Source organism: Podarcis pityusensis (genome assembly GCF_964106645.2).
Source record: "Podarcis pityusensis genome assembly, chromosome: 10".
Taxonomy (NCBI): Eukaryota; Metazoa; Chordata; class Lepidosauria; order Squamata; family Lacertidae; genus Podarcis; species Podarcis pityusensis.
This window is the reverse complement of record NC_138035.1, coordinates 74,286,028-74,309,921: the sequence shown is the minus strand read 5'-3', so window position 1 is coordinate 74,309,921 and position 23,894 is coordinate 74,286,028. Positions and strand designations below refer to the sequence as shown.

Sequence of the window (23,894 nt, the reverse complement as noted above, 5' to 3'; positions counted from 1 at the left end):
AGAGGGTTTTTTGTAAATGTAAGGACTGCACAAACTGTTTCACAGTACAATTCCATGTGCCATCAGAGCTGACCTTACTGGGAACGGATGATGACCAGTTGGTTAGATGTGGACACAAAGCTCAAGTTGTGCAAACAGCTGACCAGCCACCCAAAGCTCCCATGTTCCAGACAGGCAGGAACACAAAATACTGCTGTACTTCCATTCCATTGATGATGTGACTAGAGCTATTTGTGACTAACTTCTCTCACTAATTTCAATAGTGCCTTCAATGTGACTAGCTTCTCCTATGGATTTCAGTGGGATTTGACTGCAACTGACTTAATTTTCTGAATTGGGGCCATTGCATGTATTTTAAAAAACAAATGTTCAGTGGACAACACAGAAAACATTTAAAGAGAGACTGGAAAGGACACGACAGAAAGTATTAATGTTTATTTCTTTAAATAATGAGCACAGAAAAGAAGTTTATTTTATAGCATTTGATAAACATAATTACCAAATATGGCAGTGGTTTTCTGTGAATTATATTGTTGTTGAGGTGAAAACTATTTACAGGTTTCATGTTGAGGCAACATCAAGTCAATACTCCCAGGAATTAAAGTTTCAACTCAAGTTGTGCTAGATAAGGGAGAAGCAATTTTGATGCTTGTGATGAAAATGAATTGCAGTGTTTATATTCCAGAATTAGTCAATTGTGAAAGCTTCATACTCTAAAATAAGTCAGTGTCTAACACTGAAATTCAGAATATACTGCAACAAACTGCTGCTGATTCATACTAGGGCTGTGTACATACTAACCAGTTTGTAGCACAAAATGATGTTTTTCTCAATCTGGATTCGTTCATGCTCATTCTCAACATGCTGCTTTCAATCTAGATTAATTCTAGATCCTGCCGTCCTCAAGGGTGGATGGGGTTACTTGGTAGGCATTTGAACCCACATGCCCAGGTTGGGTTATCCTTGTCTTTTCTTCCCTGCCCAAGCCAAAGGAGAATGAAGAACGAAGTGGCAATCACAATCTTAATATGCACCCACCTAGAATGCCATTCGGCAGGTGTGGATACACCTCACCCTGCTGGGAATACCTACATCTGTTTCAAATTGGAACACTGCGGGGTAATGCAGAATCCATCTGCAATGAGCTTTTATTTTTGAAAGTTTTTAAAGAAGTGACAAAAAATATGCAGTAGCTTGTGTGTGGTCTATGTATGAAAAAGCCAAGTATTCAGTCTCCACTGATTCTCGCATAGCAGCCTAAGTGTTGTCCATGAGGCCCATGAGGGTCTCACTCTGGTCTATGTAAAGCTGCAGATTTTGGGCTAGATTCACACACACTTCAGACTGGTCATCTTCTGTGCAAGCAGTCCATTAGGATTGAGGGCATGCAAATTCCACACAAAACCAGTGGTGAAGTTCAGTAATTTCAGACTCTGGCTAGAACCACAATGATCTTCTAAGGCGTTTAATGGTGGTTTACTTTTGCCTCACTGCTCTGCAGCGCCCTCACATGTCACATTGTAATAATGCATTTTAATGTTATTAACCCACGAGTGTAGATCCGCCCTTTGTCTTAAGGAGGTATCCCCTTTAAATGGTAATATGTATTACTTCACTTACTTCAAAATGTGGTAAGCCATCTGTGTTGTGTTTGAGAGCCCTCTTGCTCACTGAGTGGGGCCTTGGACTTCTGCCTCGAAGGAACCACTCTATAGTGCTGGGCACACAATGCCTATTTCTCATTATAATTGCCTCTCAACATGCTGGAGCTGAGTGTTGGGGAATTGTCTTTATTCATTGCAATTCTGTGTAGAAGGATAGCTGGAAATTGCTCATGCAATGCAAGTCCTGTCAAACGGTTATCAAAGTTATCGTCAGTTGGACCAGCTCTGCAAGCTTTTGACCTAAATATGGCATAAACACTGGATTGTGTAACCAAATATGCATTAAATATCTTTTCCAGTGGGGAAAACATTCAGAGCATCTTCTTCTGCTTTCTTTCCTACTTGCTCATGGCATCTGCTCTTACACAGGTCAATTTAACCGCCAATGAGTTCACTGTGCTTTGAAGTAACATACAGAAAGCTGGCATTCTTGTCAGCCATCAGGAATGCTACCTTAACCCAAACCCATATAGGTAATAACACAATTTCTAATCCATGTCAGTTGCCCGATGAAGAAAAATGGAATTGCCTAGTCAAGAAAGCACATAGAAATGTTCACAAATTTAATTAAAAAAAATCAAAGCCCATTTCATATTTTGTGGAATTAAGACTATAGGAAATATGTAATAAAAATACTTTCTATATGATTTAAAAATATGTACATATATAAACCACCTTAATTTTAATGCCCTTATGATACGGGTATCAAGTGTACAGAACATAATGGAGCTTTCATGGCCTTGCCACAGCCTGGATAGAAGTCACTTGTCAGCAGCCTGAAAGGTTTGCCAAACTGCAACCTAGACATACCCCACCAATTCTCCTCCTGTGGAATAAACCTGCAAATTTATACATCAGACATGCTACAGCAGGTAGGAGAAGGTGGGTGAAGGGACCAGTGGACAAATTGGACAAGAGTTACAGCCTTTGCATCCTTTCCCACTGCCTCAGCCAAAAGCATCTCCAAGTGGCTGTCTGGATATGCATTGATCCATTCATTCAATCAAACCTCCTCCAGTTCATTGCTCTTCTGGCTGGAAGGGACCCAGCCAGCACAGAGCTATCCCAAAATCAGAACTATATAGCATTCTAGCTGACAAAGAATAGACCTGTGTATTCTCTTCTGCACACAGTGAAGAGCTTTGAAGTCTCTACATCCCAACGTGGAATGTTCTTGCTTGAGCCAAATGATCTGGTACAGCTTGAAAAGGATCAGATCCAGATGGTCTATAGTGTTTTGAGATTTATTTCATTTGCAATTGAGGTCTCTCCTAACCAGACTGAATTATAATTAATCAATTGGCATGCTTAGAACAGATTTGCAGAATGACTCTCACAGCTCAAGAGTCTGCTGGTGGAAGTTTGAGAGCACCTTAAGTGTAGCTGGCAGAAGCTGCCCAGCAGCCTCATGATGGCAGAACCGCAAGCAGAGCCATGTTTGAAAAAGAGGAGTGACCCTCCTTGCAGTGGAGAAGGAAATCACAGTTGCACGTTTATTTAAACATTTAAACAGCTTGTCTAAATTGATTAGCATTGAAGGTAAGCTTTGCAGAAATAAATGGGAGGGGAAAACCCACCCCACCCTTAAAGCATTCAGGGGGGCCAACTAGAATAAAATATTTGGAGGGGGGACAGGTAATCCCTGTCCCACATAATCAATCACATGACACAGTACACATACACCATTTGAATGGCAATGCCCATTAGCTGGGGGTGGGCTCAGATATTGGGGGCGAAGACCTCTCAGTCCCTAGGAGTTGGCTCCTATGAAAACTATTAAGGGTCCCCCCCCCTTAATTTTAAGGTGTTAAAGGTAAAAGTGGATGGCTTCTAAGGTGAATGGAAAAAAAATGGGTAGTCTTTATGATTGGTATCATGGTGTATCAGTCAATTAGATTTAAGGGTAATAATAACAAACTTTAAGAGACACAGATTCAGGTAGGTAGCCGTGTTGGTCTGACGCAGTCGAAATAAATATAAAAATATAAAAAAATGTCCAGTAGCACCTTAGAGACCAACTAAGTTTGTTCTGGTATAAGCTTTCATGTGCATGCACACGAAAGGTATCTGAAGAAGTGTGCATGCACACAAAAGCTTATACCAGAACAAACTTAGTTGGTCTATAAGGTGCTACTGGACAATTATTATTGTTATTATTACTATTATGAGATAAAGATATTCTGATTGCCAGCATATATTTAAGTAAAGTTGGATTGCATTCTGGAAATGTTGGAAGAGGACTAGAAAGTTTGCATTTTAATTTTACATTAGAATCCCTTATCTTTGTCTGGAAACCAGAGTTTACCACATGCCACAAGGTCTTACTGAAATCACTGTGTTCATGCTGAGACTTCTGTCTGCATGGCCAAGACAGAGCGCACATGTTTTTCTATATCTTGCTCTTCCTTGGGAAGCTCAGACTGGCTTCCATGCAGCTCTCTGGTGGTCTCCCAAGCCCAAACCTAAAGCAACAAATGCTAACTGACAATGTTGGGGGTCCAGTGTCCAGACCATTCACTGGGCCCAGACTCAAGCAGCTTTCATATCCGCTCAATTTGTCTCAACTGGATTTTTTTTTATTACCCTCAGAGGAACATGGCATATGGACCATCATGTTTATGCAGACTTTAAATGCATAAACATAGAACAGTCAATGATGGTCTTGAACTCATAATGTCCCTTCTGGGCTGTAAGAGAAAAGAGGAGAGGAGAGGAGAGGAGAGGAGAGGAGAGGAGAGGAGAGGAGAGGAGAGGAGAGGAGAGGAGAGGTGAGGTGTATGCTGTGAAGTCACCAGCATCACTGCCTGGAGCACTAAACCTGGCTTTATACTTTAAGGTAGGTAGCATGAGAGTTTGCTTGCTTTAAGGAGTTAGCATATGGGATCTGGCCTCCTACGGAGGACAGCTTCTCACTGAGCTTTCGGTTGATCAGCTCTATGTGTCTGGTGTTCTTCCTGGATTGCCTGAGCGACCGCTTGACTTTCTTGACTCGGTCTCGCAGCTGCTTGTTGCGCTTCTCCAGGCTGGCCACCTTTTGCTGGAGCTGCTTCACGTGTTCTTCTTCGTCAAACAAGGCTTTTTGGACTGAAGAGCACATGAGCTGAAATGACATGCACAGAATGACTGCTTTTAAGAAACAATTCCAGAAATCAGTTGAGGGGGGACCAATGGGCATATCCTGGCAACCCTGTTCTTTTACAAAGGGGTTCTTTTATTGTATTTGCTATACTTCTGTAGCCAGCTCCCAGTAGATTCCCATCTGTTTTAGTGATGGAAAGGTGGCAGTGGCATTTTTGAATGGGAGCCAAGCTCCACTCCAACCCACAGTAGCCACTCGACATTTTAATTTACCCAAAATGTCATGCTCCAGCCCATAGATCTATGAAAGCTATAGCTTTTATAACTCTACAGGCAGGTCTCAGACGAAGGTGTGCTCTATCAACCCACGTTCCCAGCATGTTCACACTCCTGTCTCAGCAACATCTATGCTGACTTGGTCATGAACACAGAATGGAAGATGGCAGGATCCCCAAGGATGTGCTCTAGAGGTGTGAAGGGAATCCGCTGTACGGGAGTCCCTTGAAGGCAGCAGCAGTGCCTGGAGACAGGCAGGTAGGTCATGTAGCAGGTCAGGTCAGCTGTGACCAGAGGAGGAATAACTGCTGGGAGGAGCACAGAGAGAAGAAATGCCATGGTACACCTGCATCAGCACAACCGGATGCCTTCATCTGCCCCACCTGCAGATAAAACATGTCTCTCCCGCATCGGTCTCTACAGCCACAGCAGGTGCTGAAAAGGTGCACTCTTCCATTGTCGCCCAAGACCGACAGGGTGCCAACAACATAAGGCAGGTCATAGACATTTTTGCTGTGTCTGCCATGACAGCAGCAGCAGCAGCCAGGGGGAATAAATGTGTAGCCACATGGGCATTGGCAGCCTTGTGCAGAGGGGCCCCAAAGTCTGGCACCAGGCCTGCCTAAAGTTACTGATCAGCTCTGCGCCACACTTGGCTTCCTCAGCGTGGCAGCCTCAGGGGCTCTCAGTTCATTCACTAAGGAGAAAGAGGAAGAAGAGGAAGGAAATGAATGGTGAAGAAGGGAACCCACGAGGCCACAGCCCAATGTTTAGAGGCTTGGAAAGCGCAGGGACCCCTGGAGGGAAATCAGGCCAGGAGCCAACAAAGTATTTCAAACTACACCGTAAGGAGAGGTTTTGAGAGCAACTTGCAAGTGAAATAGGGAGTATTAATAGCCAAAAAATTAAACAAATGCTCCAACAGTGTCTCAAGCACAAAGCAACCACCTCTGCAGCCACCTACTGCTGTGACTCATTCTGTTCTGTATTACTTTTCTCTATAATTGCCATATGATTCATTTCTTTCTCTGTTTTTATTTTGCACTCCTCTGGCATGCTCTCAGGGAGTTTCCTGTTAAATATGTATGTGTACACACACACACACACACACACACACACACAATTAAATAGTAGTGCAATTCAAGGTGGAAATGCATGTTACAAGGAACATGTGGCTGCTGCTGTAAACAGCACCCCAGAGTTAAATTCTGGTGGTCAGTTGCAAAGGGGACTCTGAGATCTAATTTGCACATTTTATTTGAGAATTATTTTTTATTATGTGTAATAAGAAAATTTTGGTGGATTTGATCATGGTTTTAGTGCATATGTAGCAACTGCTTTCCCCCCTTCTCCTTCTTTGGATAATGCCATCGTCTTTGGGTAGCACAACAAAAGTTTATCAGAGTTAAATTCTCCCCCTCCTGCCCAGCAACATATAGAAAGAAAATCGCCCTGTGTTTTGACGCCATCAATCAGAGGGGGCAGTTCCACACCCCAGCCCCTCCCCCGCAGCAAAAGCTGCCAGGGTGGGCAACAGCCATAGGAGCCAACTCCTAGGGGCTGAGTGGACTTTGCCCCCCCCCCCCAATAAAATATTGGGCCAGCCTCCCAAGTTGATGAGCATTGCCATTCAAATGGTGTGTGTGCACTATATCGTGTGATTGATTATGCAGGCTGGGACTCGCCTGGCCCCTTAAATATTTTATTCAAGTTGGCACCCCTGATCACCCTCCTGCCCCCATCTGACAGGCCTGCACTCGCCCGTTTGTGGTGGGTGACAATCACTCCCCACTCCTCTCCCTCTGCGGCCGCTACTGTTGAGAGGCAAGCGCTGGCCAGGGGCATGGAGGGTGACTTTCATCCTCCACACTCCCCGCCATCGACGGGCGAGGGCAGGTGCGCCAGGTGGAGGTGGAACAGGTCACGTGGCGCCAGCCCCCTCAGTTGGGGGGGCAAGTCAGCACCCCTAGTTTGGGGAGTTTCATTTCAAGGCAAGTGCCAGACTGCAAAATTCCCCTGGTGATTCCCTTTAATAGTTTGAGATGTACCGTTCTATGAACTCATCATTATTAATTGTTCTCATTATAACCAGATTAATCTGGGAGAGAATTCTTCTGGAAAAGTGTGTGTGTGAAAAACAGAAAGTCACACTTAGTATATTAAGCTGTATTGGCCATGTGACATTTAATCAACTGTTGTGTAGGTGTGAAAAATTACTGCTGGTGGTGCTTTAGTCAGTTTTATACTTCATGCTACAGTTTAATCTCCCCCCCCCCGCCCCCCACTTACTGCCTGCCTTCCTACCAATTTCTCAGCAATTCAGATAGGCACCCTTTGGCTAAGAGATGGTGCCAACCCAAATCTCTTGCTGTGATGATGAATAATTGCATGTTATCCTGCCTATTTTTTCATTCATTGTTTTGTAATATTTTCTTACAAGCTGAATGGGTTGGGGAGGGCAAGATATTTGTTTGCCTTGAAAAAGAACCATCAGCTAACAATCCTCTTGTATGAAAAGACTGGCCAGAACTGCCATCCACAGTTGACAACTTCAATTTGAGTCCCTATTACTAATCTGTTCTGAGTGCTCTGCATTTCGTCCACTACTTCCAGCCGCTGCCTTTGAAGGCAAGACCCAAGGACATGGTGTTTCACCTGTGTGTGTGTGTGTGTGTGCGCGCGCGCGCGCGCAAGAGTATCTGTCAAATATTTTCTAACAATGCATGCCCATTTCAAGGAAAATCTGACTCAGACAAGGTTAATTTGCCCCCTCTAAACCCGCTGCATAAAACATATGTTCTCTCCCTATAAAGCTATTTTTAAAGAATTGCCATAAACATTTATTTGCAAAAACTTCTATACTACCAACGTACATTAAAATGGCCATGATTGTGAATAGCATAAAATCAACAATAAATTGCATCAATAAATAAATAAGTCACAGATCAGCAGATCAGTTTAATACATCAACATATCTGGATTGCCCCTCAGAGAAAGCTTGTGTCAGCAGATTTTAAGCAGGCTCCTAAATTTCAGACTTAGGCTGCTGGGGAAGGAACTCCTGAGGAAGTCCATTCCACTGTCGAACAGAATGTTCCTCCTGATGTTTAGTCTCAGTCTCCCTTCTTGGAACCTGACGCCATGGGTTCGAGATCTACCCTCCCTTGGGAGGTTCCTCCCCTAGTTCCTTCCCTCGCAGCCTGAGGCTCCACCGCCTTGCCTCTCATGGCTCTGCATGTTCTCAGAGAGCGCTGGTTTTGGATGGCTCTCTGCCACAGCCTCTTCCTGCTCACTACACCCTGTTGCCTCTTCCGCTTCCCGCCCTCCTCCTCCCTGCCTGCTCCCCTTTCTGCTTTTGACTGCTCCTTCTTGTCCCACCCCTCATCTGAGCTGTGAGCCTTCTTCCCCTGGGGGCTCCCTTGGGTGGCGCCTCCCTCTGCATCCAGCCAGTCCCTGACCGGCAATCTCTCTCTGTCTCTTTCTCTCAGATCGTATTCCTTTAGGATGATTTATATCTGCATCAAGTTCAAAGGCAACTGGAAGCTTTTGGATCTTTTTGTGGGTTATATGCAAAAAATTAATAATCGGTTCCATATATTTATAAGGATGGCCTAGTGCTTTCTATAAGATTGTAATGAAGGGAACATTTGAGAGGTGTTCTTATTTTCCTGGGTTTCTCCGGCTGGAGGATTCCCAATAATTTTCTGCTTCTGTGTATATTGCTGGAAAATGTGAGTATCATTTGCAAGTTTTGGCTAGCATGCCTATTGGCTTACCAAGATTCACTGACTCAGCAGAAAAGAAAAATTGTGGGGTGGAGAAACTCTCCCTTCATCTCTCTCCTCTGTTCATAAAAACCTGCTAGAAACTCTTTTTTAAATTATCTAAAAAGCACTGTGTTCAGCAGGCTTTGGGGTTTTTGGTGTGGTTTTTTTAAAAACCTCTCTAGAAAAAGAACTAATTCATTTAAAAGTACGATATTTGCTTCACTCGAATACTTCAGTGCCTGGTGAGTTTGAGTTCAATGCAGAAGAAGTATTAAAATGGTCCAAGGCCATAATTTCAAATGGGGAGCAGGGTTAGTAAGACTAAATGCAAAGAAGCTGAAAGACCCACTGCATACATTCAAGATTAAAAAAAATTTTGGGGGGGGGAGGTTCTGAATTTATTCTCGTATTTTTTCTATTTTCATAGAATTATTGTCAAGAGACATTAAATAGTTTAAACACAAAGGAGTCATGTGTCATTTGTTTTTCCAAGGCTACTCCAGTCAGAATCGCACTTAGGCTGCAATCTTACTGTCTTTCCATCGGAGGAAGCCCCATCCAACAGAGTGACGCTTATTTTCAAGTAAGGATTAGGCTTGCCTCATAAGAAAATCTGCAGAGGGGTAGTCATATTCTCTTGAGGAAACACAGCACAATAATCTTGTAGCATGTTAACAAGATTAATTGTAATATAAACATCGGATGAAGTGGACTCAGTCCACAAAAGTTTTCAATCGGCTGGTTTTTGAGATGTCTCAAGATTCTTATTCTCTTAAAAACTGTCATCTCTCAGCTTTGCTCCAGTGTTGCAAGTCTGAGAGACGTTAGTGATTGGGATACAGTGGGCCAGGCATGAGAAAGGATGTTTCTGTGCATCTGCTTAGGCCTGAAGCTAAATGGTTGATGCCTTTCGTTATATGTATATCTATTTGTTGAGACATGTAATCCTAGAATTGCCTTGGGAAATAAATTGTGTTTGTGTGTGTGTGCACAATGAAAGGTTTGGGATACAGTTTATGAACAATTAGATTGTGGCATATATATTCCACGCTCTCACACATACAGAGCTACCTTCTCTGTTGCACGCTGTGCAGTTTGAGTCGAATGGAACAGACTTTCTGCAACCAGCAGCTGCTGCTGCCAATGTTGGTAAGCCACAGGCTAGACTGTAGCATTACCTTCAGATTGTATGTCACCAAAACCTTTAAGTCTGCTTAAAAGGCACACTGTAGAATGTTCTTGAGGTGTATTTGTGTGTGAGAGAGAAACCTGTTCCAGTTCACTCTTTGAACCAAGACAGAAAAAGATATACTACATTATCTCTTTGACTTCATACCCAGGTTTGGGGATCAGGGAGTACAGATCTTCATGTGACTCTCTCTGGGGATCTCTCCCAGGCTGTCTCTCCCTCAGAAAAAGGAGCCATAAACCAGATATTTATCTCCCCACTTTACAGGGTTGAATTTCTCATTCCTAGGCTGTGCTCATGCTCCCATTTACTCTGAATCCAGTGTGCTCCAACTGCTGCTTTGGAAAGCAGTGTACACATGACATAAACAAAATCCACATTTTTCTGTATCTATCCTTTCATGTTTTAAATGAAATACTATGTTTTGATTCATTTTTCCCAACCTAGCTTTGGTCCAAGTTGGAAAAAAAGAATAAGCTTGTAGTGCTTTAAGCCAGTGATTTGTACACAGCTCTGTTGTGAAGACACCTTATAATAAATACCACCATCAGAATGGCATTGGAAAAGCCAATTTGTCTTTGCCTCTGCCCAGATCCTGGCAAAAGGGGAGACCAGACACAAGTTTGGTGAGTTTTTACAATTGCCCTATAATCAGGCAAGGTGAAACACGTGAGAAGGAAGAGGGTTGTGAGCCCTGCTCCCAGTGACCACCACACACATGGCCAGCAAATGAAAGGGTTCTTCTATGCATGCCCAGTTCTTTTGCCTGGTGGGGGGGTGCTCTGAATGAGCCCGTCATCCTCCCTCATGGGGATGGGTGTCACATGCTTAGAGCACATTAACAAAGCACATAGATGGCAGAAAGTGTACATAGAATCATAGAATCATAGAGTTGGAAGAGACCACAAGGGCCATCGAGTCCAAGCCCCTGCCAAGCAGGAAACACCATCAGAGCACTCCTGACATATGGTTGTCAAGCCTCTGCTTAAAGACCTCCAAAGAAGGAGACTCCACCACACTCCTTGGCAGCAAATTCCACTGTCAAACAGCTCTTACTGTCAGGAAGTTCTTCCTAATGTTTAGGTGGAATCTTCTTCCTTGTAGTTTGGATCCATTGCTCCGTGTCCGCTTCTCTGGAGCAGCAGAAAACAACCTTTCTCCCTCCTCTATGTGACATCCTTTTATATATTTGAACATGGCTATCCTATCACCCCTTAACCTCCTCTTCTCCAGGCTAAACATGCCCAGCTCCCTTAGCCGTTCCTCATAAGGCATCTTTTCCAGGCCTTTGACCATTTTGGTTGCCCTCCTCTGGACACGTTCCAGTTTGTCAGTGTCCTTCTTGAACTGTGGTGCCCAGAACTGGACACAGTACTCCAGGTGAGGTCTGACCAGAGCAGAATACAGTGGCACTATTACTTCCCTTGATCTAGATGCTATACTCCTATTGATGCAGCCCAGAATTGCATTGGCTTTTTTAGCTGCCGCATCACACTGTTGGCTCATGTCAAGTTTGTGGTCAACCAAGACTCCTAGATCCTTTTCACATGTACTGCTCTCAAGCCAGGTGTCACCCATCTTGTATGTGTGCCTCTCATTTTTTTTGCCCAAGTGCAATACTTTACATTTCTCCCTGTTAAAATTCATCTTGTTTGTTTTGGCCCAGTTCTCTAATCTGTCAATGTCGTTTTGAAGTGTGATCCTGTCCTCTGGGGAGTTAGCCACCCCTCCCAGTTTGGTGTCATCTGCAAATTTGATCAGGATGCCCTTGAGTCCATCATCCAAGTCGTTGATAAAGATGTTGAATAAGACCGGGCCCAAGACAGAACCCTGTGGCACCCCACTAGTCACTCTTCTCCAGGATGAAGAGGAACCATTGATGAGCACCCTTTGGGTTCGGTCAGTCAGCCAGTTACAAATCCACTGAGTGGTAGCATAGTCAAGACCGCATTTTACCAGGTTCTTTACAAGAATATCATGGGGCACCTTGTCAAATGCCTTGCTGAAATCAAGGTAGGCTACATCCACTGCGTTCCCTTCATCTACCAGGCTTGTAATTCTGTCAAAAAACGAGATCAGGTTAGTCTGACATGACTTATTTTTCAGAAATCCATGCTGACTATTGGTGATCACAGCATTCCTTTCTAGGTGCTCGCAGACTGTTTGCTTAATGATCTGCTCCAGAATCTTCCCTGGTATTGATGTCAGACTGACTGGGCGGTAATTATTTGGGTCCTCTCTTTTCCCCTTTTTGAAAATAGGGACAACATTTGCCCTCCTCCAGTCTGCCGGGACTTCGCCTGTTCTCCAGGAATTCTCAAAGATGACTGCCAGTGGTCTGAGATCACATCTGCCAGTTCTTTTAATACTCTTGGATGCAGTTCATCTGGCCCTGGAGACTTGAATACATCTAGACTAGCCAAGTATTCTTGTACTATCTCCTTAGTTATTCTGGGCTGTGTTTCCTCTGCTGAATCATTTGCTCCAAATTCTTCAGGTCAGGCATTGTTTTCTTTATTGGAGAAGACTGAGGCAAAGAAGGCATTGAGGAGTTCAGCCCTTTCTGTGTCCCCTGTTTGCATTTCACCATCTTCTCCTCTGAGTGAGCCCACTGTTTCTTTGTTCTTCCTTTTTGCTACGAACATACCCATAAAAGCCTTTTTTGTTGCTTTTAACCTCTCTAGCAAGCCTGAGTTCATTCTGCGCTTTAGCTTTTCTGACTTTGTGTCTACACGTGCTGGCTATTTGTTTGAATTCCTCTTTGGTGGTTTCCCCCCTTTTCCATTTCTTGTACACATCCTTTTTTAATCTTAACTCAGTTAAAAGTTCTTTAGATAGCCACCCTGGCTTCTTTAGGCACCTTCCATGTTTCCGTCTCATTGGTATTGCCTGAAGTTGTGCTTTTACTATCTCCCTCTTAACAAACTCCCAGCCATCTTGAACTCCCTTTCCTTTTAGTATTACTGTCCACGGGATCTCACCCAGCACTTCCCTAAGTTTTATGAAGTCGGCTTTCTTAAAGTCAAGAAATTGAGTCCTAGTATGCTTGGCTGCTCCTTTCCGCTGTATAGTAAACTTCAGAAGAGCATGATCACTCGCGCCTAATGATCCTTCCACTTCTACCCCACTAACCAGGTCATCAACATTGGTTAGGACCAGATCTAAAATGGCTGTTCCTCTTGTTGCTTCTCCCACTTTCTGGACAATGAAGTTGTCTGCAAGGCCAGTGAGGAATCTGTTTGACCTTATGCTCTTGGCTGAGTTTGACATCCAACAAATATCCGGGTAATTGAAGTCCCCCATTACTACTATCTCCCTTCCTTTTGCATGCTTGGCCATCTGTTCCAGGAAGGCATCATCTATGTCCTCCGTTTGGCTTGGGGATCTATAGTAAACTCCCACAATGAGGTCACTGTTATTCTTCTCTCCCTTAATTTTGACCCAAATGCTCTCACTTTGGCTTTGAGGTTCTAAATCTTGGATCTCTTCACAGGTATACACATCCCTGACATATAACGCCACTCCTCCTCCTTTCTTGTCTGGTCTGTTTCTCTGAAATAGATTGTATCCCTCCATTATTACATTCCAATCGTGGGACTTATCCCACCAGGTTTCAGTAATGCCTATTATGTCATATTTAGTTTGCTGTACCAAGAGCTCAAGCTCATCTTGTTTATTTCCCATGCTTTGCGCATTAGTGTACAGACATTGAAGTCCATTAATCATTCCCCCGTGTCTCTTATTTAAGGATTTTTTTCCTCCCACCACTAGGTCTGCGTGCTGTTTGCCCCATTTGGTCTATGACATTTGGATGATCATCTTCATCAATTGATAGACTCCTACCTTCAGGAGCACTGTCTTCCTCCCCCACATTAGTCAGTTTAAAGCCCTCCTGATGAGGTTTCTGAGATTTTTGGCAAAAAAAACATTCCTCCCAACCGTTGTGAGGTGCAGCCCATCGCTTGCCAGAAGTCCATCTTCAAGAAACTGCAGTCCGTGATCTAAGAATCCAAACCGTTCCTGTTTACACCATTTGCGAAGCCAGCTGTTCACTTCCACTATTTCCCCCTCTCTCCCTGGGCCACGTCGTTCAACTGGGAGGACAGATGAGATGACAATTTGTGCATTTAATTGCTTCAATTTCCTGCCCAGAGCCTCGTAGTCTCTTTTGATCTTCTGGAGGCTATTGCTGGCAGTGTCATTGGTTCCCACATGAACCAAGAGGAAAGGGTATTTGTCAGTGGGTTTTATGATTCCTTGCAGTCGTTCAGTTACATCTTGGATCTTAGCCCCGGGGAGACAGCACACTTCCCGAGACATCTTGTCAGGCCCACAGATCACTGCTTCTGTTCCCCTCGGTAGGGAATCCCCTATCACCACTACACGCCTCCTCTTAGGTTTGGTCGGGGTTCTTCCGTGAGCTGTCCGTTCCAAGGTCGCCTGCACATTCCCTGAGGACTGACTTTGCTGCTCGTCTTCATATACCTGATCGACTGTAATGAGGGAGAGATCCTCAAATGGAGTCTGCTCTTTGTCTTCCATGCTAGGGGAGAGGACCTCAAAGCGATTGTGTATTTCTAAACAATCAGAGCGAACCCTGGGCCTCCTCCATGAATGCTGCAAGGGGGGGGGGGTTGGTCTGCATGGTTCCATAGTCCCCTGAAGCTTGCTTTCAGTGTGTGCATGGGCATGCAGGGTATTTCTGATACCCCCCCCCCCCCATTATATGTTGCTACTGTTGTCTTCAGAATGCTGGAGAGTTCTCCAAGAGGTATATTCTCTGGGTGAACTCTTGTTCTTAAAAATGCTTTCAAAAAGAAATAAGCACCTTTGTACAGAGAGAAATGGTATACTATTTAAAGCACAATATTAGAAGATTACCCTCCGCTTTTAAAATCCAGTTTATAGTTCAGGAGCCATGTGAAAGGAAGCAAGTACAGTGGTACCTCGGGTTAAGAACTTAATTCGTTCTGGAGGTCTGTTCTTAACCTGAATCTGTTCTTAACCTGAAGCACCACTTTAGCTAATGGGGCTCCTGCTGCCACGCGATTTCTGTTCTCTTCCTGAAGCAAAGTTCTTAACCCGAGGTACTATTTCTGGGTTAGCGGAGTCTGTAACCTGAAGCGCCTGTAAACTGAAGCGTCTGTAACTCGAGGTACCACTGTAATCTGATTTGCACAGAGCCCAAGTGGATTCCCTTTGAGCCTATTTTGAATTTGTGCTAGGTTAATCTCAAGTTGGTAGAACATAGTTTCCCGGCCTCACCATTTTACAGAGCAAATTTCATCCCTAAAAGCTTTTTCAAGTACTTTATTAGTTTAATTTGCTGCAGGTACAAAGCACATACTTTCCCCCAGGTGGCTGCCATGGCCCTTTGAGCATATATGGTTTACGACATGTAAAGCTGCCTTGAGAGCAGGCTGGCACTTGCGTATGCTTTATTTTCTGCTTAGGATGATTGCTGTGCACCACTTGTGCATGTTTTTGCAATTATCACATCATGAAGAAACCTGGAGAGAGGGAAAGAGAGGCTTTACCAGGAGTTTCAACAACCCATTAGCATGCTGCAGTCCTGAATTTTGTTTATGCAATCAATATCTGAAGGCAGGAACACAAGGAAAAGTGATTATCAGGACAGAAAGATCTCTAGGAACTAAAATGAAGGGAAGTGTGCCACTTTTTCATTGGATGCGCACAGACAAGCAGCCCCATGGCAGTTCATATTTCATAGTTTGGCACCAAATTCTCCCATGTCATTCACTGTAAAAGGAGGGAGGGATGCACACCATAGTATCTTCCTGTCGCTGTATGGGAGGAGGAGTTCACTTAGCTCAATAAAGATAAACCTCAGTAGAGAACTGTTTACACTAATGATAGTTGGTGTGGTTTTCCATGTGACTGCCCTGACTTATCAGAAACATGGGAGTTCCTTCATTCACCCTTCCAAGGGCATTCTGTACCAGGGGCTGCACCCCACAAGCCCACCAACTCCCCTTACCAAACTCCCTCCTCCCTTTACACCTCACCAAAAACATCTCCTCCCCTTAGAGCTCACCCCTCCCCTTCCTTCTTGCCAAAACTGCTGCTCCTTCCCGGCTTAGACCTTGCTAAAGCTCTGCAGCTCCTCTGGGATGCCTGCTTCCTTGCTCACCTGCCCAGCCATCTTCCCCTCTGGGCTTCCCAAGCACCTGCTGCCACTGAGGTCAGCCTGAAAAGGAAGCCTGGAAAGAATACTAACGTTATTTTCTACAGATATCTATCCAACTTTGGAAATTCTTTGCCACAGCCTTTTCCTTGTGTCAAGGAGTTCCAGCCAGATGAGCAGGGTATATTGTTATTGTTATTATGCTTAAAGCTTAAGCAAAAGCCTTATCCAAAAGATGCACGTTCAAGGGATGAGTTCCATGCAAAGAGGTCAAAGATGTCGAGCAAAGGACTTGTGGCATTTAGGGTGGTACCGTGAGAAAGGCAGGAGTCATGGGAGAATGAGAGTCAAAGACAGAACGACTGGCTGCAGTGTGGAGGGCTTTGCAAGGGATGGACAAAAGTCTTGTGCTGGGAATAGGTAGTAATTGTTTGCTTTTGCTGAGGATCTAACAAACAAGCACAGTTAACAAAAACCAATTTCACTTTACTGAAATTGAGTCGCATACTGTTTATTCTAGTGGTGTTAGATGTATACAATACTTAGAAAATTTATCAGTAAAGAAATAGATGTCTATGATGCTGCGCTTGGAAATCAGAAATACATAAGCCCCAAACCAGAAAAATCCTTGCGGAGAAGCCCCATCTGTTAGATAGTTGCTAAAGGGCTCAAAGGTGCAACGGACATGCTGTGGATTGAGGTCACAGTCATACAGTAAGAACGCTGGAGGAAGCTTGGAACAGAAAGGTCTGTGCCTGGAAACCTTTCTCTGCAACAGAACATCATTTCAGCCTGACAACAGGAAAGAAGGCAACGCACTGAAAAGGAGACCTTGTTAGTTAGAAATAGGCTTGCTTGGCAAAGTGGAATTCCCACCTTGTTCACAGCAGACTGAAACTGGTGGACTTGATAACATCCCATCAAAGCAACAGCTTGCAAATGAGAATTCTCTCAGCTTTACCGACAAAGATTCAGGGCACAAATGCATCACAATTGCTTACGCAACATTATATTAGTTTAAAAGTCATTCCTGCTCCTCCAAGTGGTTCTTTAATGGAAGTCTCAGCACCTTAGCAGAGCCACAGTCCCAAGGGTGGCTTTAATACCTATTGTATTGTGTTTATTGTTTTTACACATTACCCTTCAGTACGGAAATTATCAGGGCATCTTACAGAATTAAAATTTAAAGAAGTAAAAATAAAACACGCTTCAGTGAAACAATGCAAAGATAAAGCAGGGGATGAAAAGAGCTTTGTTTCCAGATGTGTGACTGTAGGAAAGTTACCTTTCCAGTGCAATCCTATTTATCACAGACTTGTAGAGTTAGAAGGGACCCCAGGGGTCATTTAGCTCAACCCCCAACCTCTACTGAATTCAATGAAACATTTTCCCAGCAGTCAGGGCAGTGCTTGGGAAATTCATTTTAAATTGGAATTAGGGCAAGTTCAAGTTCATCCTGCCAAAAATAAACTAGTTCCAGTTCATACCTGCTTTTCTACATAACATTCAGGTTCAATTCAAGTTCACCCAGCTGAACCTTTTAATTCCTCAAAAGTTCATCCTTTGTGGGGGGGAGTAAAATAAATTTAAATATTCAGAATGTTACAAGCTGCTGTGCTAAAGTGTAGGGACCAAAAGTAAATCAGGGCCCCCATACTCATAATACGATATATGACCCACAGAATGTCAATGGGTGACATTCTGTTTCCATGCAATGTCTATTAAAAGGACAAAACCTCCTTCACTTCGTTTCTGTGCCTGTACTTCTTACTGCAAGCTGCTCCTGTTGGGAGAGAGCAAATCTCTTCAGCAGGGAAGATATAGGAAATGTCTCACATCCGTTCCTTCTGACTGCTTGGGAACAGTGATTAAATGACTAAGTGGCCACAGCAACAGCAGCTCCTCTGCATCTGCTCAATAAGCCTTAGAATGCTGTCTCCATGTTTCGTATTCTAACTTCCTTTGTAGATGGTCCATTAATGTACTTTTAAAAAGAAAGAAACTGGTGCTGGATTCAACTAACACATTCACTAGCGGAAACCACCTAATTTGACTCTTTAGTATAGAAGTAACCCCAGAGGGAATTTGAGAATGATGAGGTTGTTTCTCAGATAAGCCTCTGGCTTGATCCAAATCCAGTGGGAGTCATTGGCTTACATGGCGATATCTCTGCTTATTTTGGTTTATAAGAACAGTTTTGGAATATTCTATTTATTTTACATTTTAAAAAATGTTTCTGAAAAGTGACTTATATTCTTATATGTTGTGTGTGTGTTCTTTTAAAGAAAAAGTGGTCCCTGTTGTCTTATGGATGGACAAATAGGCGACAATGAAATTCCTCTCGTGTTTCCTGGACTCTCCAACTCAGTGGTCTAAAGTCCTTTAGCCCACAAGAGGCACTTGCTTGATTCCCCACCTGCAGTCACATTCCTTGCTCTAGCAGCGACCAGCTGCCTCAGCAGCTGAGCAATTTGCTGCTGCTGCATTCAGAGGTTATGGACAGCCTGACCATTCTTCTTTAACCACACCATGTGCTTAGAGGCCTGCACTTCTCTTGCAGCCATTCAGTGGAAACAACGGTGGGAATCTGAGGAAGCAAAACATGTTTGCTGACCAGTGAATATTGCTCTTAATTGCAAAACAAATAATAATAATAATAGTAATAAATTTTACTTAAAAACACAATCCCAGAATGCTTTCAGGAGGGGCAAGATTCTTTCTCACACACCTACACTAGCCCTGTTGGTAGAGCATGAGACTCTTAGTTTCAGGGTCATGAGTTTGAGCCCCACCTTGGGCAAAGGATTCCTGCATTGCAGGGCATTGGACTAGATAACCCTTGTGGTCCCCTGCAACTCTACAATTCTATGATTCTATACCCACAAACTCCATTCCCAGGGCTCTAACTCAGAATCCTACTTGTACTTATTGTTTACCATTCTGCTGTATGGTCCAAAGGCACATGAGGCCACCCACTTGCTGAAGCTAAGCACATCTGGGACTGGTCAGTACCTTATTGGGAGACCATCTGGGAACCATGGGTACACCCAGTAGGGGATGGCGTGACATGCCTGCACCACTCACTGACCTTTGTGTGGCTGATTCGTGGCAGCACCCTGGGATGGAGAGGGCTGATTGGTGGAGAAATACAAACACCGCAGCAGGATCATGAATTGGTTCTGCTGGCATGTTTGCACCATGCCAACCTCACTGCTGCCATGCCCCTCTCCACCACAATACATGTCAGGGTGGGTGTATTTCACCATACAGTGGAATAATGTGGAATCCATTAAGAAAACTTGGTGATGGGTTAGTATTGTCTTTGACAGGTGTTAATGCAAGACAGATTTTCAAGAAGTGTCTCCTCTTGCAACTTGCATTGGCCACAGCACAGTTAAAAGTGTCATAATGCTTTAAAATATCATACTCACATTGTTAATAAATAGCATTTCTGGTTGGGTTGTGCTCAGTCTTGCGTGTAAAAGAGTGCTTCTTGGTTCTGATTAAAAGCAAAATAGGCAGGTTCCTGGAATTTAATGTTTATGCACCATAAGGACTACTGCAATATCCAATAGTAGTCATGGCCAGTAATATAATCAGGGTTGTTTGTATTCTGCAATTTCAGCAAGTGTTGAGCTGTGTATGTGCAAAATGTGATAAAGGACAGAGAATTTAAACTTCCAGAGAATCTTTCCTTTAGGCTGCAATTCTCTACACATTTTTCTCAGAGTAGACATTTATAGCAGTGGCGTTGAGTGCCTTACATAGGCTTCAGCTGGAAAGGGATAGCCTAACTTCTGTTGTCTTTGCTTGAGTAACCTCTACGTTAGATTATTGCAGCACATTATATGTGGGGCATCTGAAATCAGCTCGGAACTTCAGCTTGTGCAAAATTCAGGGGCCTCGTTGCTCACCAGGGCAAGACAGGTTAAGTATCTAACATCGATCCTGGCCTGACTGCACTAGCTGCCAGTTAGTTTCTGGGCCTAATTCAAAGTGCTGGTTTTGACCTATAAAGCATTAAATGGCTCAGGACAGCAATACCTCAAGGACTGTCTTTCCCCATATGAACTGACCCATCATTCTCTGAGGCCCTTCTTTGTGTCCCTCCTCCATAAGAAACCTGGAGGGCGTCAACATGAGAGCAGGCTTTTTTCATTCTTTTATTTAAAAAGTTTGTTATCTTGATTTCCTATTTTTCTGGTAAATTTTTGCCATTTCTGCATATTCCCTAAGTTTTTGCATCCATTCTTCTTTTGCTGGGATTTCTTCTTCTTTCCCTTTTTGGGCAATGAAGTTGCCCATCCAACAGATAGCAGCACCTGGTCAGCAGACAAAGCTGACCCACAAGCCAGATGGTGCATTCTCAACTATGGTGAAATGCACTGTATTTCTACTGTACTGATTTGTGCTGGACTGGATGAGCTCCAGTAAACAGTTATTGAATCCCAAGAAGATGAAGGCTCTTTGAGTGGGTGGCTTCTGTGTCCAGGAGATAGGAAAGCTACCTGTTCTGGATGGCATCACATTCTCTCTGAAGTAGCAGGTGTGCAGCTGTCATGGACTTGCTGGATGCAGAGGAGTGGTGGGAGGCTGGGGAACCCCCAAAGAAAGACAGCTCAGAGCCAGGGGAGTGGTGGTGGGATGACCATGAATGGTTGGAGGGAGCAGAGGAGGAGGTGATGGTAGCTGAAGAGGTAACAGCGCTTAGTGAACTGGTACAGTCTGTGGCAGAGAGCAGTTCAGAATCAGGCAGAAGAGAGGCTGGAGGGGGGGGGGGCAAGAGACAGCAATAAGGCAGGTTGCTGAAGAAGCCAGGGGGTCTCTTCCCTCCTGCTGCAACCAGTCCCCTTCCCACCTGGTCTCCCAGAATGAAAAGGGGACGAAGCAAAGACAGGCAAGGCGACGAAGTCTCGGGTTGCTTGGAAAGGACTCTGTGGGGAGCTGTGGGGAGACGAGGACCTTCAGTCCTCATAGCTGCCTCATTGGAGCAAGATCTACTGGGAAGATCTACTGGCCTCCCAAGTTGTCTTATTTATTTGAATAAAGAGCTAACTTCATTAATGCTATGTAGGTTATTGCTGACCTGCTCCTCACACAGTACTTTGGGACAATTCCTGGATACATCTTTGTCACTAGAGGCCCGTGTCCTCTGCGGCTAGGAGGGCCTTTTGCCCAGCACGTTTTTTCTTAAAAAAAAGGTTAGGGGTACTTTCATTTTCCTACTCATATTGAAATACTGCCCTTCAATGAGGCCAAACTTAGATTCACAAAATGTTAGGGGGTATGCGTCTCCCTGGCCGCCCCGCCCCCCCAGAAAAAAGCACTGCTTTTACCAGTTTTGTCTGGTTCACTAGCTATGGGTGTTTCTGGACAAGGATTGCCTGGCCACTGTAGCCCAGCCACTGATAACCTCGAGGCTGGATTACTGCAATGCGCTCTATGTGGGGCTGCCTCTGGGTCTGGTTCAGAAGCTAAAGCGGGTGCAGAATGCAGCGCTGTAGCGTGGGTTGTCAGCACCCGGGGCAAGGCAAGTAATTTGCGCCCCCTAACCTGGGGCAAGGCAAGTAATTTGCGCCCCCTAACCCCTAACCTGCCGCCGCTGCCAGCTTCTTCTTGCTGCTGCCTGGGCTGGTCTGGTGTGGTTCTCTCCCGCGCTCAGCTCTGCGCTGGGCAGCCGCTGCACTGTCCCTCCCCCAAATAGTCCCTCGCTCTCTCTCCGCACCGCACGCCTGGCACCCACCCCCTCCACAGTGGGCGGCGACCCAGCGGCTCGGATCAGATTCGCACAGCCAGCACTGCAGTGAGAGAGAGTGAGTGAGCCAGGTAGGGGCAGAGAGCTGCGAGTGTGAGCGCGCCCCCCCCCAGATGTTGCGCCCGGTGCGGCCGGCCCCCCCTGCACCCCCCACGCTACGCCACTGGCAGAATGTGGCAGCCGGACTGCCAATGGTGGCACCATTGTTTGAAAATCTGCACTGCCTACTTATCTACTGCTGACCCAGCTTCAAAGTCCTTGTATTAATTTACATAGCCCTGAGCAACTTTGGTCCAGGATACTACAGGTAGCATCATTGAGATCACCTGAAGGAGTGTCATTTGACATGAGAAGAAACAGAGGCTTTAGTGTGACCAGCCCAGTCCTCCTCTGGTATACTTTGCCAGTAGATTCAGTATGCACCTTCTTTTTCAACCATTAAATGCCTGATGAAAACTTGCTGTTCCACCAAGCTTATGCAAGCAATTAAGAATACCTATTTCCATAACAGTTAGTTAATGGTCTGATTTTACATTTTATGTGTTTTATTATATTATTGTAAACTGCTTTGTGCTGTTACAATGTAGTGGTATATAGATGTGTCTCCCCAAAAAGGTACCACCACTCCCCAGTTTGTCCACCCTTCATTCCCAGGCTGCACTCAGCTCTCATCTGTGGCTCCTAGAAGCCATCAGCCGGCAACCCCAGGAACGGCTTCCGCTGGCCGGCTAAGCCAGGTGCAGGGAGCTGATGGGTCTCAAACCCCCAGTGAGTTAGGGAAGACAGCCTCCAGCGGATTGAGCGGATGAGATCAATAGTAGGTCCTGTCAGGTATGATGGCGTTTCTGAGGTACAGAGACCATAGAGTGTACAGAAGCTAACAGGAGTATTCTGGTGTATTCTAGCGTGTTTGGAAAGTTCCCAAGGGAACAGAAACGCAGCTGCAATGAGATCACTTTGTTATCGGCTCCCCTCAAGGCCAAACTGCCCCAGGACTGTCTATAATTGCAGTCCAACTCATGTTATTCACTCTCCCCCAGTTCTTTCTCTCTCTCATTCTGTACTGATTTTTACTTGCTCAGTGTATATAGTATGTTTAAGTTTTATTTTACTGTTGTATTTTGCTGCAACTGGATTATTAAGAAACTGCCAATCCAGAGATCTGGTACTGAACTGTTAAGTTTATTTTTGCCTTCGTAAATCTTTACTAGTGTCCTGAGTCGTCTTTGGAGCGACACATCTTTTTGGAGCTGCTACTCTGCTAACAACTGAGCAGACAGGTTACCAGCAGGCAATATTTTGCAGAGTGTAGGGAGACAACACTTGAAATCTATGGCATTTTATAACATTGCTCATAAAAAATGCAAGGTGGTGTGAGAAGAGAGGACAGGTAGTTGTTGCTGGCATTTGACATGAGAGACAATGGAGTACACCTCCAGGGATGAAGTCAAACTGGTATATGAGTGACCTTCCCAGGGAACAAGCCTAGGCAGTGTGGATGGAGGTCCTGGGCTGCCCAAATGACAAGGGCCCCCTCTCGGCCTCACTGATGTGGTCCAAAGGAAAGCAGAACAATACATTTGCCACTAGCTTGGCTGTAGGAGTTGCCAGAAGGAGGCAGACAAGGTGCCATCCAACCGTCTTAGGGACTCCACTCTGGATTTGTAGAGGGTTTACTCCTGAGTCTTTTCTTCTTCTCCCCAAATATATCCTGCAAGGCAGCAGAGGGTTATCAGAGTTTTCCTTCTCCCAGATGGGCTCCCTTCCCAGGCTGATGAGACCCATTTGCCCCTCACTTCCATCTACAGCACGTGCAGGAACCGCCTTCTTGACTGTTGGACCCATTCTTGGTCTCGCCCACTTCATCTGCCAGAGCCTATGTTGGCATGCAGGAGAAGCCCCTAACTCACTGGGGTTTGAGCCTCATTGGCTACCCTCACCTGGTTTAGCCGGCCAGTCAAAACCATTCCTCTGTCACATGCTGACAGCTTCTAGGAGCCACAGGTGAGTGCAGTATTGG

General features: G+C 44.8%; 1 protein-coding gene across 1 annotated transcript in view; it reads right to left on the bottom strand.

Moving 5' to 3' along the window:
* Nucleotides 1-416: 416 nt before the first annotated feature.
* CCDC3 (coiled-coil domain containing 3) overlaps nt 417-23,894 on the bottom strand; it is a 56,606-nt gene continuing 33,128 nt past the window's right edge. The window contains exon 3 of the mRNA XM_081023846.1: nt 417-4,764. Within this exon, the coding sequence (XP_080879972.1) occupies nt 4,489-4,764 (276 nt within the window). The 3' untranslated portion in view covers nt 417-4,488. The remainder of the gene's footprint in view (nt 4,765-23,894) is intronic.